The 14,797-nt window shown below is 41.3% G+C and overlaps 1 protein-coding gene across 9 annotated transcripts in view; it reads left to right on the top strand.

The window, feature by feature from the left end:
- Window positions 1-14,797, top strand: part of LOC137372162 (serine/threonine-protein phosphatase 6 regulatory ankyrin repeat subunit B-like) — a 447,200-nt gene that overhangs the window by 131,168 nt on the left and 301,235 nt on the right. For all 9 annotated transcript variants that reach the window (XM_068035683.1, XM_068035680.1, XM_068035682.1 and 6 more), the window contains 2 exons: window positions 158-370; window positions 2,104-2,182. In XM_068035683.1, the coding sequence (XP_067891784.1) occupies window positions 158-370; window positions 2,104-2,182 (292 nt within the window). The remainder of the gene's footprint in view (window positions 1-157; window positions 371-2,103; window positions 2,183-14,797) is intronic.

Here is a 14,797-nt window from a genome sequence, read left to right as displayed (position 1 = left end):
ATGCCCTTGAGTTACTACCCCATATGGGACATTCCCTATAAATTTAATGTTGACTTTAGATTTTAAAATAGTACTAATAGTTTTATTACAAATACTAATGCTAAATGTGTTTACCTTCTCTACACTTGAATTATACAAAATTTACTGTCCACGGCAGATTGATGAACCGAATGTATATGGAAATACGGCACTCCACATTGCATGCTACAATGGACAAGATGCTGTGGTCAATGAACTTATTGACTATGGTGCTAATGTGAATCAGCCCAACAACAAGGGATTTACTCCTTTGCACTTTGCTGCTGCTTCAACCCATGGTGCTTTGTGTCTTGAACTATTAGTAAATAATGGAGCAGATGTCAACTTCCAGGTAAATCTAAATCTTTATCTCTTGTTCCTTTAAAGGGAATATAATTTTTTTATATGCCATTTGTTTATGGAGGGCAAGTAGAATTGTTCTACAAGTCTTGATTTTTCTTTTGAGTCTAACTCTTGTGTCTTTTCAAAATAAGAACCTGCTTTAATCTATGAGTGTTAGTGATCATTGCAGAGTACCTAAATGTCTTATCCAGTTGCTGAAGATTCATTATTACATGCCAGATGCCAATGGGATACCAGTGCTGTTGATCAGTTTAAAACTCATTGGTGCTCTTCTGTAATCCTAAAAGGCATACGTAATGAACTTTGAGTGCATTTGAGTTTTGTTTGTCTTTTTCTTGAAAGAACCAAGAATCAAGGGCTCACTTGATGGCTCAGTTGCCAGAGTCTGCATGTAGCTGAGTTATACAGATTGGGTTTAGTTCTCTGTGTCGTTAGTTCACTTGACCTCTACAGCTACAGCATTTATAATATGCTTAGTCTTCCCCTGGAGTATTTCCTGTATAAATTGAAATCTAATTATTAGTTTTCCATATAAGTGTTATTTGGATTTAAAAGCTGTCTGTACACAAATATAAACTGCTGGTTCAGAAGTATTCTATGTTGAACATTTTACAGATCCCTGTGTTTTTGAATAAATGTATGCAATTTTCTGAAATGTGTTTTGTTACAGTGACTTTAGGATTATGTCTCATGCAAAAAAGGAAATAAAGGGTTTTAAAGAAATATCTTTTATATACTTCAATAATTCCAATCAAGTGATGTTTCTCTATCCTGTTGTAAATAGGAACAATGTTCTTTACTTTCTAAGAAAGGATACAGATCAGTAACTTTCAGAATTTATGGGGTGGAATTTTGTGCTGGCGGTCGGAGTCTTGATGTTAGGGGATACCGAGGCCGAGATCCCCGTGTCGGCTCTTGTACGGAAGGCCTGCAAAATTTAGTGCCAATCAGGCACTTCTCTAGATAGCGCGGGCCTTCCGTACGATTTAGAAACCCATCGCCAGAAGTCCCATCTTTGCAGAGCTATCGGCCATTCAGAATTTGGCAGCTGCAGCGCCACCGGAGAGTGGCTAATTGCAGCTGCGGCGGGAAGAGGCCCTTAATTAGGGGTTAATTACCCAGTTAAGGGTCTCAATTGGCAGCAGGGCAGGAAGGCCGTTCGCAGGCCTTTCTACCGAGGACTAAATTTTGGCAGACGCGAGATGGTGACGGGGTCCTCCTCGCCACAATCCCACTGGATTTTATGCTCTTCCTGTCTCCAAACCTGCCACGGGGGGGAAGAGCATAAAATTCCACCATGGATACTAAATTGAAAGACAGCATATTCACTTGTAATTGAAATTTGTCATCTCAAAATGCAGTGATTCTGGGCTCAGCACAAGATTGCCGAACTAGTTAGAGTCTTTGATAAACCATATTTTCTTTGTACAGGGGGGAAGCTAGTGTCTTGTGTGACATCTGGTGAGCTGCTGAACTGAATTAGCAGTTTTCTGAAGAGAAACAAGCATCAGGCGTAAGCAGGGTTTCTCAAGGAACTGTGCTTGGTCCTCTCTCTCTTACTCATTTTAATCAACCTATTTTCTATCTTCTATGAAATATTTTCCAACTAAGAAGACATGACCATTTTGTATGTGCATATGGTGTTGGATTATCTGCGATCACATTCAGTAGATGATTACCTGTAAACTTTTAAGTGAAATATGTACCTTTATTATTTTACAGAGTAAAGATGGCAAGAATCCATTGCACATGACTGCTGTCCATGGCCGATTCACACGATCACAAACGCTCATTCAAAATGGTACATTTGGATTTTTTTGCGCTCTAATCTGTTATAGAAGTTTAACAAATCCTTGCATGCATAACTTTTTTTGTAAGAGTCATCATGGCTAAAATCCAAATTTTAAACGAAAACTAAGGACTGCTCATGCTTTTGATGCAGTTGGAAAAAAAACCTTGGGTATCTTAACTTACTAAGCACATAGCATTTGGAACCAGGAAGATTGTTCTGTTGTTCACAGTATCTATTCATGAAGTTTTGCTGTTATTGACTCACCTCGTTAACAGTGCTATATCAAAGTTTTTCTTAATGAATTTAGTTTTCATTGTGCATAAATATTTATTCATTAACCCAGAGTGTATGGATTCCTTTTGATTATAACATTTTTACTTTTGAATTTTCATTATTATAAAATCAAAAATATGTATAATGAAGTGCTGTAGTCTGTTGAGGTATATCCCAAGGGGAACTTGCAAAAAGGTAACGAAGTGCAGTTTATGCTGTTGAGTATAGTGTCCAAAAAACAAAAAATAAGAAGGTATTTGGTTAAAGCTGTTTACATATGTAGTTCTTCTTTGGCCTCCTTATCTCGAGAGACAATGGGTAAGTGCCTGGAGGTGGTCAGTGGTGTGTGGAGCAGTGCCTGGAGTGGCTATAAAGGCCAATTCTAGAGTGACTGGCTCTGCTACAGGTGCTGCAGAAAAATTTGTTTGTCGGGGCTGTTACACAGTTGGCTCTCCCCTTGCGCTTCTGTCTTTTTTCCTGCCAACTGCTAAGTCTCTTCGACTCGCCACACTCTAGCCCCGCCTTTGTGGCTGCCCGCCAGTTCTGGCGATCGCTGGCAACTGACTCCCACGACTTGTGATCAGTGTCACAGGACTTCATGTCGCGTTTGCAGACGTCTTTAAAGCGGAGACATGGACGGCCGGTGGGTCTGATAGCAGTGGCGAGCTCGCCGTACAATGTGTCTTTGGGGATCCTGCCATATGTAGTATAGATGTAATCAGACATTTTGAAAAGAAAATCTACTTCGAAAAATTAAATTTGCATTGTATTTGTCTCTTTAGTTTGACGTTCCTACAATAAGGTTCATGACTAAGATTTTAATGATTTGTCACTGGGATATTGTTTATAGGGATAGATGGAAGGGGATATACAGGCAAAAATACTGCTATTGTAAATTACCTTGCTGCAAGTATATTTTTAAATAAATGTGGAATATCTTCAGAGATGTTCAAGAGTATTCCAATGAAAAAATAATCTTCCAGAAAACAGCCAGTTTGTGCTTTCCGCCCAAAGAAAAGCCACCTATCTAATGGGGTCAATTTTGGTTGGCTGCCATTGCAGTGAGGAGGGATTCTTATCCCTTGCAGTCCTTGATACTAATCTATACTCCAGTGTATCTAAAGTTTAACAGCAGTCAGGTTTCCAGCTGACCACTTTTTCTAGGGAGGACTGAGGCTACCTTCTATCAGGTCGGAGACATTCTTGTTAATCATTTATCCTTACAAGATGTCTGGAGGATGTACTTATGCTTGAAACTTCTTCTTCTTTCCCTGTTCAAATCATTGTGTTGCATCATTTGAGTTAAATATAGAGCAACCAGTTTATGTTGTACTTGAATTAAAGATTTATTTTTATACTTCCAATTAAATTTAACCTCCTTGTAAATGATCACTCACCCTCTCTCCCACCTCCCCGTTTTCAGTCAAACTGTTCTGATGTCAAGAATCTAGGCAGCTTGCTCTCAGTTGACCCTAAGTTTCCTGTGATTAGCCCCCATGCATATACAAGTGGGTTTCTTCCTTCAGCTTCCCTCCACTGCAGGAGATACTGTATTCTTACCTGGAGATTCCCTCTTTCTGCCCTTCCCTTGCTGCAGCTCAAATTGGATACTGAATAGAGAAGAGCTTTTCCAAATCAATGGTTCTAACCAGTTGTTCTCAAAAGTCCAAACCTCTGCACCAACTTCTTCAGGATTCTTCAATGAGATTTATCTTGAGATTTAATCTCAAAACAGTTGATGAAATCCATGTGTATACCAGTTGATTAAATTTTAGTATTGATTCAGACTACTTTGCTCTCACTGTAAGATAACTATTATAAATGGGTGGTTGATGTTCGGCACAGACTCGGTGGGCCGAAGGGCCTGTTTCAGTGCTGTATCTCTAATCATAATCATAATCATAATCATTATTTCTTTGGTGTATTTAGAACAAAAGGTTCAAGTTGTGTGCTTGGCAGTAATGGCCCATGACATTAATATATTTGCCATATGCCAGTGGATTAGATATTTTCCTGATATAAATGTTAAATCACCTGGAATGTAATAGATCTTTGAATTATAATAATTTGAAACAGCCCTTTGTTCAGAAACTATTGTGGAGTTGGTTGTATGATAGACTTCTTGCTCCATCTGAAGTAAATGAGTACTGGGGAAAGGTATGTGAAATAGTCATTCTTTTGTTCCATGCAAAATATTTCCTGCATGAAGAAAAACTGCAAGCATTTCTGAACTCTTATTTCTGAACACTTGACATTGTGGATTTTCAAAATTGATGTGCAAGGGAAAATGTAAGTATGCTCATCCCCTGTCTCTGTCCCCCACCACCCAATCTATGAAGAGTTTTAAATCCATTTTTACTGAACAGGTTGAGGAGTACTTTATACTGGAATGCCCTTCCCCACTTGTACTTTATCAAGTAAAAGATGTACTTGAAAGTGAGCAATTCAATTTTTGGAAATGGACTTATTTAAGCAGTTGTGATTGTAAATCTTTTTGTATGAGGAAAAGATCCAGCCATCTCAGTCTTGACTATCTATTATTAGCAAATCATTGTTATAATGTGTAAAAAAAAATGTATCTGCTGTAAATTGACATTTGGAGTTCTTTAGATTTAAGAAGGTAGTACTATCCACTGGAAATATTAAAAGCCACTTTTCTTGTCAAATTTCAAACATTGATTTATAAATTTTAATCTTTTGAATTATGCTGCACATGGTGCTATTTGATATTTCTCCACCTCATCACAAGTATGACCACGTTTTGGCTTCATTTGAGTGTCTTGTGGTTGTTCTCTCTAATCATTCCTTAGAGATTGCACAGAGTTCAAACTCTAGACATTTTTACCAAAATATGTTTGTTTTTCCCATCATGTCTTAAAGAAAGACTTTGTTTTTTGAAGTCAACCAAATGATTTTAGGCAAATCCTCATTCACTATAACATTATGTGGCAGCGTGCTGCTGCTTTTGTTTACAAATCACAGTAAAATTTCTGAGGAAACGCAAATGACACTTTCTCTATGTAAATTTTCAGCTTACCAATCAATTTTTGTGTATTGCTGGGCAGGTAACATGATCTTTGGGCAGCTATGACTCTATTCATAGACCTTCTTCCGAATTAGTGTGAATTGCAAAAGATAATGCAAAAAGTAAAAAGTCATTATAACTAAATGCCAAACCAAGAGCTCATTCATATTTTATCCAGTGATGGAACAAAGCATAGAAAACCTGAAATATAAAGGAACTGTTTAGTAAACTGCCATTTAACCACCATTCAACAAAATAATGGCAGGCAATTGATTGTGTCAGAACAAGAAACTATTGAATGCACATTTGCTAGCTGACTAATAATCTTCTTTGTGCTGCCTTCTGTTAGAGTGGGGCATGTTAATACGGTATTCTCTGTTTCAATTTTCTGTTGAATGTAATTTCTAATATATACAGAATCATTAGTAGGTAATTCCGTGAATGCCGTGCCATGGTGGTGGTCTGCCCAAGTGTAGGTCCTCTGCTCTTTTTCTCCACGCAGGAGAGAGATGTGCATGACTATGGAAGAGGGTATATGAGGTGGTTTCCCGTGGCCTTCCTCAGAGTGGAACGGGAATTGAACCGGCGCTGTTGACATTGTTCTGAACCACACGCTGACCATCCAGCCAACTGAGCTACCCGGTCCGCCAATTCCCAAATACAAGGTTTGGGCGGCACAGTGGTTAGCACCGCAGCCTCACAGCTCCAGCGAGCCGGGTTCAGTTCTGGGTACTGCCTGTGCGGAGTTTGCAAGTTCTCCCTGTGACGGCGTGGGTTTTCGCCGGGTGCTCCGGTTTCCTCCCACAGCCAAAGACTTGCAGGTTGATAGGTAAATTGGCCATTATAAATTGCCCCTAGTATAGTTAGGTGGTAGGGGATGGGGTAGGAATATGGGATCAATGTAGGATTAGTATAAATGGGTGGTTGATGGTCGGCACAGAATTGGTGGGCCGAAGGGCCTGTTTCAGTGCTGTAGCTCTAAAGAAAGAATAAATAAATAAAAAATGTGTGAACTGATGTTTGACAATGTTTTGATCATAACTGTTGGACTTAAAAACACTGATCTATGTCAGGAATTTAGAGGAAATTCAAAATGGGGGAAAGATTTATGAATAGTGTTACGACTGAGGTGGGAGGAGTGCATTGTCTTTTCTCGTTCTACTACTTCACAGGTCACAACATATGTTTAAATGTTTTCTCAGTTACCGATGCGGTAAATCATATACTCTACTCTTTATCCCAGAATAAAATACATCAATCAGGTTGCTTGAATAAACAACAAAATTATCAGTTTATTATAAAACAGGACTTAACGAGAAAAGAAGCAAAGCATTAATACAGAGTGAAATATGAAAGTTCCTGTTTACCTTAGCCCGTGTGTGTCTCTCTCTCTCTCTCTCTCGCACACGCACCAGTTAACTGAAAAATAGAGATTTTTTTCTTTAGCTCTGTTACAAAAAAAACGACAAAAAAAATAATTTGGCCAAATACATGCTAATTCTTGAAGATAAAAAGAGAAGATTTCGAACGATGTCAGTTGTCCCTTTTTGGTTTGGCATCCCAAATACGGCCGTCTCTGGGATCTTCCCAGAACAGTTCTTTTCTGGGGACTTTGAGGATCGGTTAGGCAGGCTTTCCAGAAGAAACGTGACAACAGGGATTTCTGGCAGGTTTTTCAGGAGAAATGCAGCATCAATTTCTCTAATTCTTACACTCGCTTCTAAGAGCTTCTCAAAGAGATGGAAAAGCTGGCAGGCTTTTCAAAGAGATGGAAAAGGGCAAAGCAGGGTTTTGTCCCAGGCAGGTTGATTCTTAAACTCCTTTCATAACACTGTACAAACCCCAAATCATTGTCCAAAGCGAAACCAAAAACAGCATCTCAAGAGTCAAGCCTCGTGACCCTTATAAATCTCGACCTGTCACTTCTCTGTAAACATCTTCCCCAGGTCAACAAAAACCCCCGCTGGGTATTTATCTGAAGACAGGTGAGTTCCAGCAAATGTTGTTTTCAAACAAGACCTCTCTGTGTCCCTTCAATGACCCCAGTGAAAAATAATCCATGGAATAAACTAATGTTCATAATTCTAAAATACATGAGGCCTCAGAAAGATACTTAAAGATAAACGTACTGTCATAACACCTCCATCCCTGGAGGAATGAAACACCATTTTCAAATGTGTTTCATTACAAAGAGTGGGGGATCAAAACAGAAGATGAGAAATATTTCAAAACGCATTTCACACGCACACTCATTCAGTCTTTACCTATAGCTAATACAGTTCTGCTTTGTGCCATCTTTGCACTCAGATAACTCAAAGCAAAGTTAAATCCTGGACAAAACATCCGCAATTACATTATTTTATCCCGCAGTGTGGATAATCTTTAAGCGATAAGGTTGCAATCGTAAACTCCATCAGAATAGTCTGGCATTCGGGTTTTTGAATTTTTCCACAAAGGCTAGGGGATTATGATCAGCATATACCAGTGTCTCTCTAGTCGTGGCAGACATAGACCTCAAAATGCTTAAGAGCTAGTAATAAGCCTCGGGTTTCTTTTTCCACTGTTGAAAGCTTTTTTGGTGTCGATTTTAGCTTTTTGGAAAAGTATTCCACTGGCCTTTCTATGCCTAATTCATCATCATGTAACAGGACTGTACCAACCCCCAGGTCACTAGCATCAGTTGCTACCTTGAAGGGCTTAGTGAAATTTGGGGCAGCCAGCACTGGTTCATTGATCAAAATGGCTTTCAGCCCCTCAAAAGATGTTTGACACCCCCCCGACCACACTACCTTGGTTTCTTTTGTAGCAAATCTGTCAAGGGAGCAGCTGTAGTACTAAAACTTGATACAAACTTGCAGTGGAAACCACACATCCCCAAGAACCTCATGATTTCTCACTTAGTCCTAGGGCATGGGGAACTCCACCAATGCTTGTATTTTCGCTGTTCTTGGCAACATTTGTCCTTGCCCGACTCTATGCCTGAGGTAGGGGCGGCGCAGTGGTTAGCACCGCAGCCTCACAGCTCCAGCGACCTGGGTTCAATTCTGGGTACTGCCTGTGCGGAGTTTGCAAGTTCTCCCTGTGACCGCGTGGGTTTTCACTGGGTGCTCCGGTTTCCTCCCACCGCCAAAGACTTGCAGGTGATAGGTAAATTGGCCATTGTAAATTGCCCCTAGTGTAGGTTGGTGGTAGGGAATATGGGATTACTGTAGAGTTAGTATAAATGGGTGGTTGTTGGTCGGCACAGACTCGGTGGGCCGAAGGGCCTGTTTCAGTGCTGTATCTCTAAATAAATAGGTTACTCTGGCTTTTGCAAATTCACTTTTGGCAAGGTTTATCACTAAATCAGCCGATTGTAATTTTCTAAACAGAGCTTCTAGTTGTTCCAAGTGGTCCTGCCAAGGGTCACTGTATCCCAGCACATCATCAAGGTAAACCACACACTTAGGAACACTGACTACCACTTGGTTCATTAATCTCTGAAAAGTTTTTAGCCCGAATGGTATCACTCGGCATTGGGAAAGACCATCTGGTGTGACATAGGCCGATATTTCTTTAGCTTGGGGTGTGAAAGGAATCTGCCAGTATCCCTTGAACAAATCTATTTTTGTCAGAAATGTGGCACTGCCCACTCTGTCAATACAGTCTTTCAGGCGACGAATTGGCTAGAAGTCTGCCTTTTGTTACTGTATTAACCTTTCTGTAGTCTATACAGAGTCTCGTTGAACCATCAGGTTTAGGCTGTAACACCACTGGAGAACTCCAGCTGCTTTGACTAGGTTCAATTAGGTGGTTTTCCAGCATAGAACCATAGAAAAATGACAGCACAGAAGGAGGCCATTCAGCCCGTCGTGTCCATGCTGGCCGAAAATACTAGCCGCCCAATCTAATTCCACCTTCCAGAACCTGCTCCATAGCCTTGCAAGTTTCAGCATTTCAGTTGCATGTCCAGGTACCTTTTGAAAGAATCAAGGGTTTCTGTCTCCATCACTGTTCCTGGCAGTGAATTCCAGACACCTACCACCCTCTGGGTGAAAAAGTTTTTCCTCATGTCCCCTCTAACCCTCCTACCAATCGCCTTAAATCTGTGCCCCCTGGTAATTGACCTGTAATTGCCTGTATTGGATTTCTGCTTTTACCTGGGCCTGTTGCTCTGGACTTGAGCGATAAGGATGCTGTTTTATAGGAAAGGATTCCCCTCCATCCACAACATGTATGGCTAAGGTTGTACATCCTGGTTTGTCCCTACAGACTTTTTAAAATGCTGTGAGTAACCTTGTTAGGTCTGCTCGTTGTTCTGCATTCAAATAGGAAAGCATAATGTCCAATCTCCCAGCACTTCAGTGTTGGCTAACCAGATAGTAGGAAGTTCAGTTTGAGAATTGTCTCGGCCTCCTTCTGCCTCATTCTCATTATCCCTTTAATCCTTCGCTGTCACTACTACCTGACATACCTGTGCTTGCTTATCCTCCTGCCGGCGATGATATTGTTTCAACATATTGATATGACACTGCCAATACTTTTTCCAGCAATCTGGGGTGTCAATCAAATAATTGACTTTACCAATTCTTTTGACCATTTTATGTGGACCACTGAACCGTGCTTTCAGCGGTTCTCCCTGTAAAGGCAGTAATACTAACACCTTACCCTTGGTTGAAATGTTCGGATCTTGGCATGCTTGTCTGCCCATTTCTTCATGGTTTTTTGGGAAGCTTTAAGGTGTTCCTGAGCTACTTTGCAGGCTCTCATGAGCCGTTCCTGGAATACGGATACATAATCTAACACAGAAGATTCGTCCCTCTGTTGTAAAAACCTTTCTTTAGTTTTAGAGGACCTCTTATCTTATGTCCATAAACTAATTCAAAATGCCTAAAATCTAGTGGCAAACAAGAAATTCTAACCCTTTATCCCAGTCATGGGGATATTAATGACCGTATACCCTGATCATCGTTTTGAGGGTCTGATGGTACCTTTCCAAAGCCCCTTGTGTCTGTGGGTGATATGCTGAAGACTTTTACTGTGTTATACCCAAATTACCCATAACTTCATGTAAAATTGGGCGGCACAGTGGGGCAGTGGTTAGCACCGCAGCCTCACAGCTCGAGCGGCACGGGTTCGATTCTGGGTACTGCCTGTGCAGAGTTTGCAAGTTCTCCCTGTGACCGCGTGGGTTTTCGCTGGGTGCTCCGGTTTCCTCCCACAGCCAAAGACTTGCAGGTTGATAGGTAAGTTGGCCATTGTAAATTGCCCCTAGTGTAGGTAGGTGGTAGGGAATATGGGATTACTGTAGGGTTAGTATTAATGGGTGGTTGTTGGTCAGCACAGACTTGGTGGGCCGAAGGGCCTGTTTCAGTGCTGTATCTCTATGACTATGACTATGAGTAGGTCAACTTCGTCTACAGGCAAACTGTGGCCAACTCCTACAGTTACCATTCCAGACATTAGGTCACACTCTCTAGGTACACATGATGCAAAGTTACGGGTATATACTCCCTGCTGATACCATTCACTGAAACCTTGGTATTCAGTGCACTCTCTGGAAAAGTTATGCCTTTCCCCAGCAAAAGAATTTGGGTGGCTCAGGTATCTCTAAGTATAATTATAGGTTTATCTGCCTCATTTGAGGGATAAGGAGTTACCTTTCCTTTTGACAAGAATTCCCTATAACTCTCTGTCTTACAACCCCTGCACTCACATTTTGTTTTTGTACTTGGCCTTACAGCTGCAGTCAGAGCTACAGCCAGATCTGTCATACTCTCAGTCAGGGCCCCCTTCTCTACATTGGCTTTGTGTACCCCAATAAATACCATGGGTTTACCCCGCATCTTCCGGCATTCTGCACGAAGGTGTCCTACCTTGTGGCAGTGGTAGTCTTATGGCTTGCGCACCTCACTTCCACCCTCAGCATCTTCCTTTCTGGCCTGAGGAGGAATCCTAGGGTGTTGCCGGCTGTCCCATCTTGTCCCTGGCTACTTGTCTTCCTGTCACCCTCCCAGCTTCTATCCTTCTTGGATTTGTGGGGTTGATGGACAAAGGATTTGGGCTTATAAACAAGCTTGTAATTATCAATTTCCGTTGCCTGTCTGGCCGTTGATACTTTCTGGTTCTCTATATGGGTTATTACTAACTGAGGGAGTAAATTTTTTAATTCTTCCAGGAGAATTAGTTCCCTAAGATTCTCATGCGTGGTCCCAACCTTTAGTGCCCGCATCCAATGATCAAAATTAATTTGCTTTACCTTCTCATTCTATATAAGTCTGCCCAGACAATCTCCAGATGTTCCGAAATTTCTGCTGGTAAGCTTCAGGGACCAATTCATAAAGAGCGAGAATAGCCTTTTTTGCCACCTCATAATTTGCAGAAGTCTCCTCAGAATGCATGGCATGAGCTCTGCCCATCAACCTGCTTTGCATAAGCAGTGTCCAGCTTTCCTTTGGCCACTTCATCTGTTTGGCTGTCTTTTCAAAAGAAACGGAAAATGCCTCTACGTCCCTTTCCTCAAACTTAAGGAGGACTTGTACAAATTTAAACAGCTCTCTACTGGGTTCTGGGCTGGAGACAGGTCTTTCCCCACCCAAATTTTCATTGGGGTCACGGGCATCTCTTTTTGTCTAGTTCTAGTCTTCTAATCTGGTATTCCCTTTCTCATTTTCTTCTTTTTCTCATGCCCTTTCTCCTGCTGCTCTGCTTGCTTGAAAGACTCTCTTGCCCTTTCTTCAAGTTCAAGCTGCATCATCTGCAACAGAATTTTAGCTAATTCAATAGCACTACCATCTGGTTTGCCGCTGCTTTCTTCCAATTGGAAATGTTGTGCTATTACTTCAATTATGTCTTTTTTTGGCACCTGGTTTTAACTCTAATGCCAACAGGTCTGCCAGCTCCTTTAGTCTAACCTTGTTTTTTCTCAAATTGCTCAGGGATACATTCTCCTTCCCCAGAAAGCTTGTAGCAACTAGCAAAAACATTCTGATAGTGTAAACTTTATTCTAATGCACGAGAAACCTGTTTTTTCCTTTTCCTTTTTTTCAATTATTACCCCACTTACAATTGCACATAGTCGGCGTTGGGTTATCCAGCACAGAGCACCCAATTATATGTTATGACCAAGGTGGGAGGAGTGCACTGTGTTTTCTAGTTCCACTTCTCCACAGGTCACAATATATATTTAAAGGTTTACCCAGTTACCGATGCGGTCAATCATGTACTCTACTCTTTATCCCAGAACAAAATACACCAACCAGGTTTCTTTAATAAACAACAAAACTATCAGTTTATTAAAAAAACAAGATTTAACCAGTAATGAAGCAAAGCATTAATACAGAGTGAAACATGAAAGTTCCTTTTTACCTTAGCCCCCCTCTCACACACACACGCACACCCCTTCCCCCCCCCCACTAGTTAACAGAAAAGTAGAGATTTTTTTTCTTTAGAGCTCACTTTTTTTTAAAAAGACAAAAAAGAATACTTTGGCCAAATACTTGCTAATTCTTGAAGTAAAAAAGAGAAGCTATAGAAATATGTCAGTTGTCCCTTTTTGGTTTGGCATCCCAAATACGCATAGACAGCTGTCTCTGGGATCATCTTAGAACGGTTCTTTTCTGGCAACGTTGAGGATTGGTTCGGCAGGCTTTCCAGAAGAAACACGGCAACAGGGGTTTCTGGCAGGCTTTACAGGAGGAATGCAACATCAATTTCTTACACTCGCTTCTAAGAGCTTCTCAGATGTAAAAGCTGGCAGGCTTTTCAAAGAGATGGAAAAAGGCTGAGCTGGAGTTTTGTCCTTGACAGGTTGATTCTTAAATTCCTTTCAGAACGTTGTCCTAACCCCAACTCACTGTCCAAAAGCAAAACCAAAAATAACATCTCAAGAGTCAAGCCTCCTGACCCCTATAAATCTTGACCTGTCACTTCACTGTAAGCATTTTCCCTAGGTTAGCTAAGACCCTGCTGGTTATTTATCTGAAGACAGGTGATTTCCAGAAAATGTTGTTTTCAAACAAGACCTCTCAGTGTCTCTTCAATGACCCCAGTGAAAAAAACATCCATGGAATCCCTTTCAGTTTTCCCAAATAAAACACTGTCCATAATTCTAAAATACATGAGTCCTCAAAAGAAATACTTAACAAAAAATATAGTAGGACCATCATAACAATTGTTGATTGTATGGTGGGACTTTTAAGGTAGTCTTTGTACAAGGGGATCATCAAGAAATCTTGTGGGTGCCATGCAATTTGATTGATTCTCCTTCTCTCTTCCTTAAGCATGAAATAAAGTGTTCAAAAATGCATATTTCAGAACAAATTTGCGTCAAATTGTTTGACAAACAGAATTTAGGTACTGGTTTCATTTTAGTGCTGAATTAGGTCACAAATTAAGTGCAATGGCATGATATGATTTGTCGCTCCTGTTAGTGGTATGCTGAGGAATAGCGATAAATTAGGCAAATATTCCCTTGTAAAAGAAGCGGGAGGTTGAATGTTGGAGGACCACATTGGCCACCACTTTGTAGCCCAGAGCAACATGACAATGACCCAGGGTAGAGGCCTGGAAGCAAATCACTTGTCCAATTTTGTGCACGGTCAGACGAAATGGGCAAATATTCTTGGGATGGGTGGTGTTGGGGTTTGGGTGAAGTTAAGAGTTGCAAGCAGGGGATGAAGAGAAGGCTAATAGTAGAAATCGTAAAAGTGCATTTGAAGATGAGGGGAGAGGTAGTGAGGTTTGGAAGAAAATTCCTGATTGCAGGGTATGTTGGCTGAAGTCTTCACTACCAATAGTGAAAGGAGGGGAATGCATAGTAAGCTAGAATTGGAAGATTGGAGGCGTGCACTGCGATGTAAAACTTGGAGAAGATTACTGAGGTAGAAGGGAGGGAGGCCATGGAGGAATTTGAAAATGAGGACAAGTGTTTCTAAATTGACACACTTGTGGAAAGGAAACCAATAGATTTTGGCATGACTATGGGTATATAAAGCCTGGCTACCCGACCCGAACCCGACTTCATGTATCAGGGTCTGGTCGGGTTGAAATTCCGAGTCCAGCATTTGGCCTTGGCTCGGGTGGGGCTGGACACTGCTTCCGGGAAGTCATTGGATCAGGCTTACCCATGATTCCCCACAACTCCAGCTGCAGGAATCGCCTGCTGCTTGAATAGACGAAGGAGCTTCGGATCGGGTCAGGCGCAAAACAAAATTCTCGGGCTCGGGTCAGGTTCGGGTTGGCTGTGGTTGGGTCGGGCCCGGGTCGGGTTTTAATTTTATAGCCGAGCCAGGCTTTAGGGGTGTAGGATTTGGTACAGAACAGGATATGAGTTCTGATTGAGTTGG

This window comes from Heterodontus francisci, chromosome 7, assembly GCF_036365525.1.
Source record: "Heterodontus francisci isolate sHetFra1 chromosome 7, sHetFra1.hap1, whole genome shotgun sequence".
NCBI classification, from domain to species: domain Eukaryota; kingdom Metazoa; phylum Chordata; class Chondrichthyes; order Heterodontiformes; family Heterodontidae; genus Heterodontus; species Heterodontus francisci.
The sequence above is the reverse complement of the archived record's forward strand: the minus strand, read 5'-3'. Positions and strand labels throughout refer to the sequence as shown.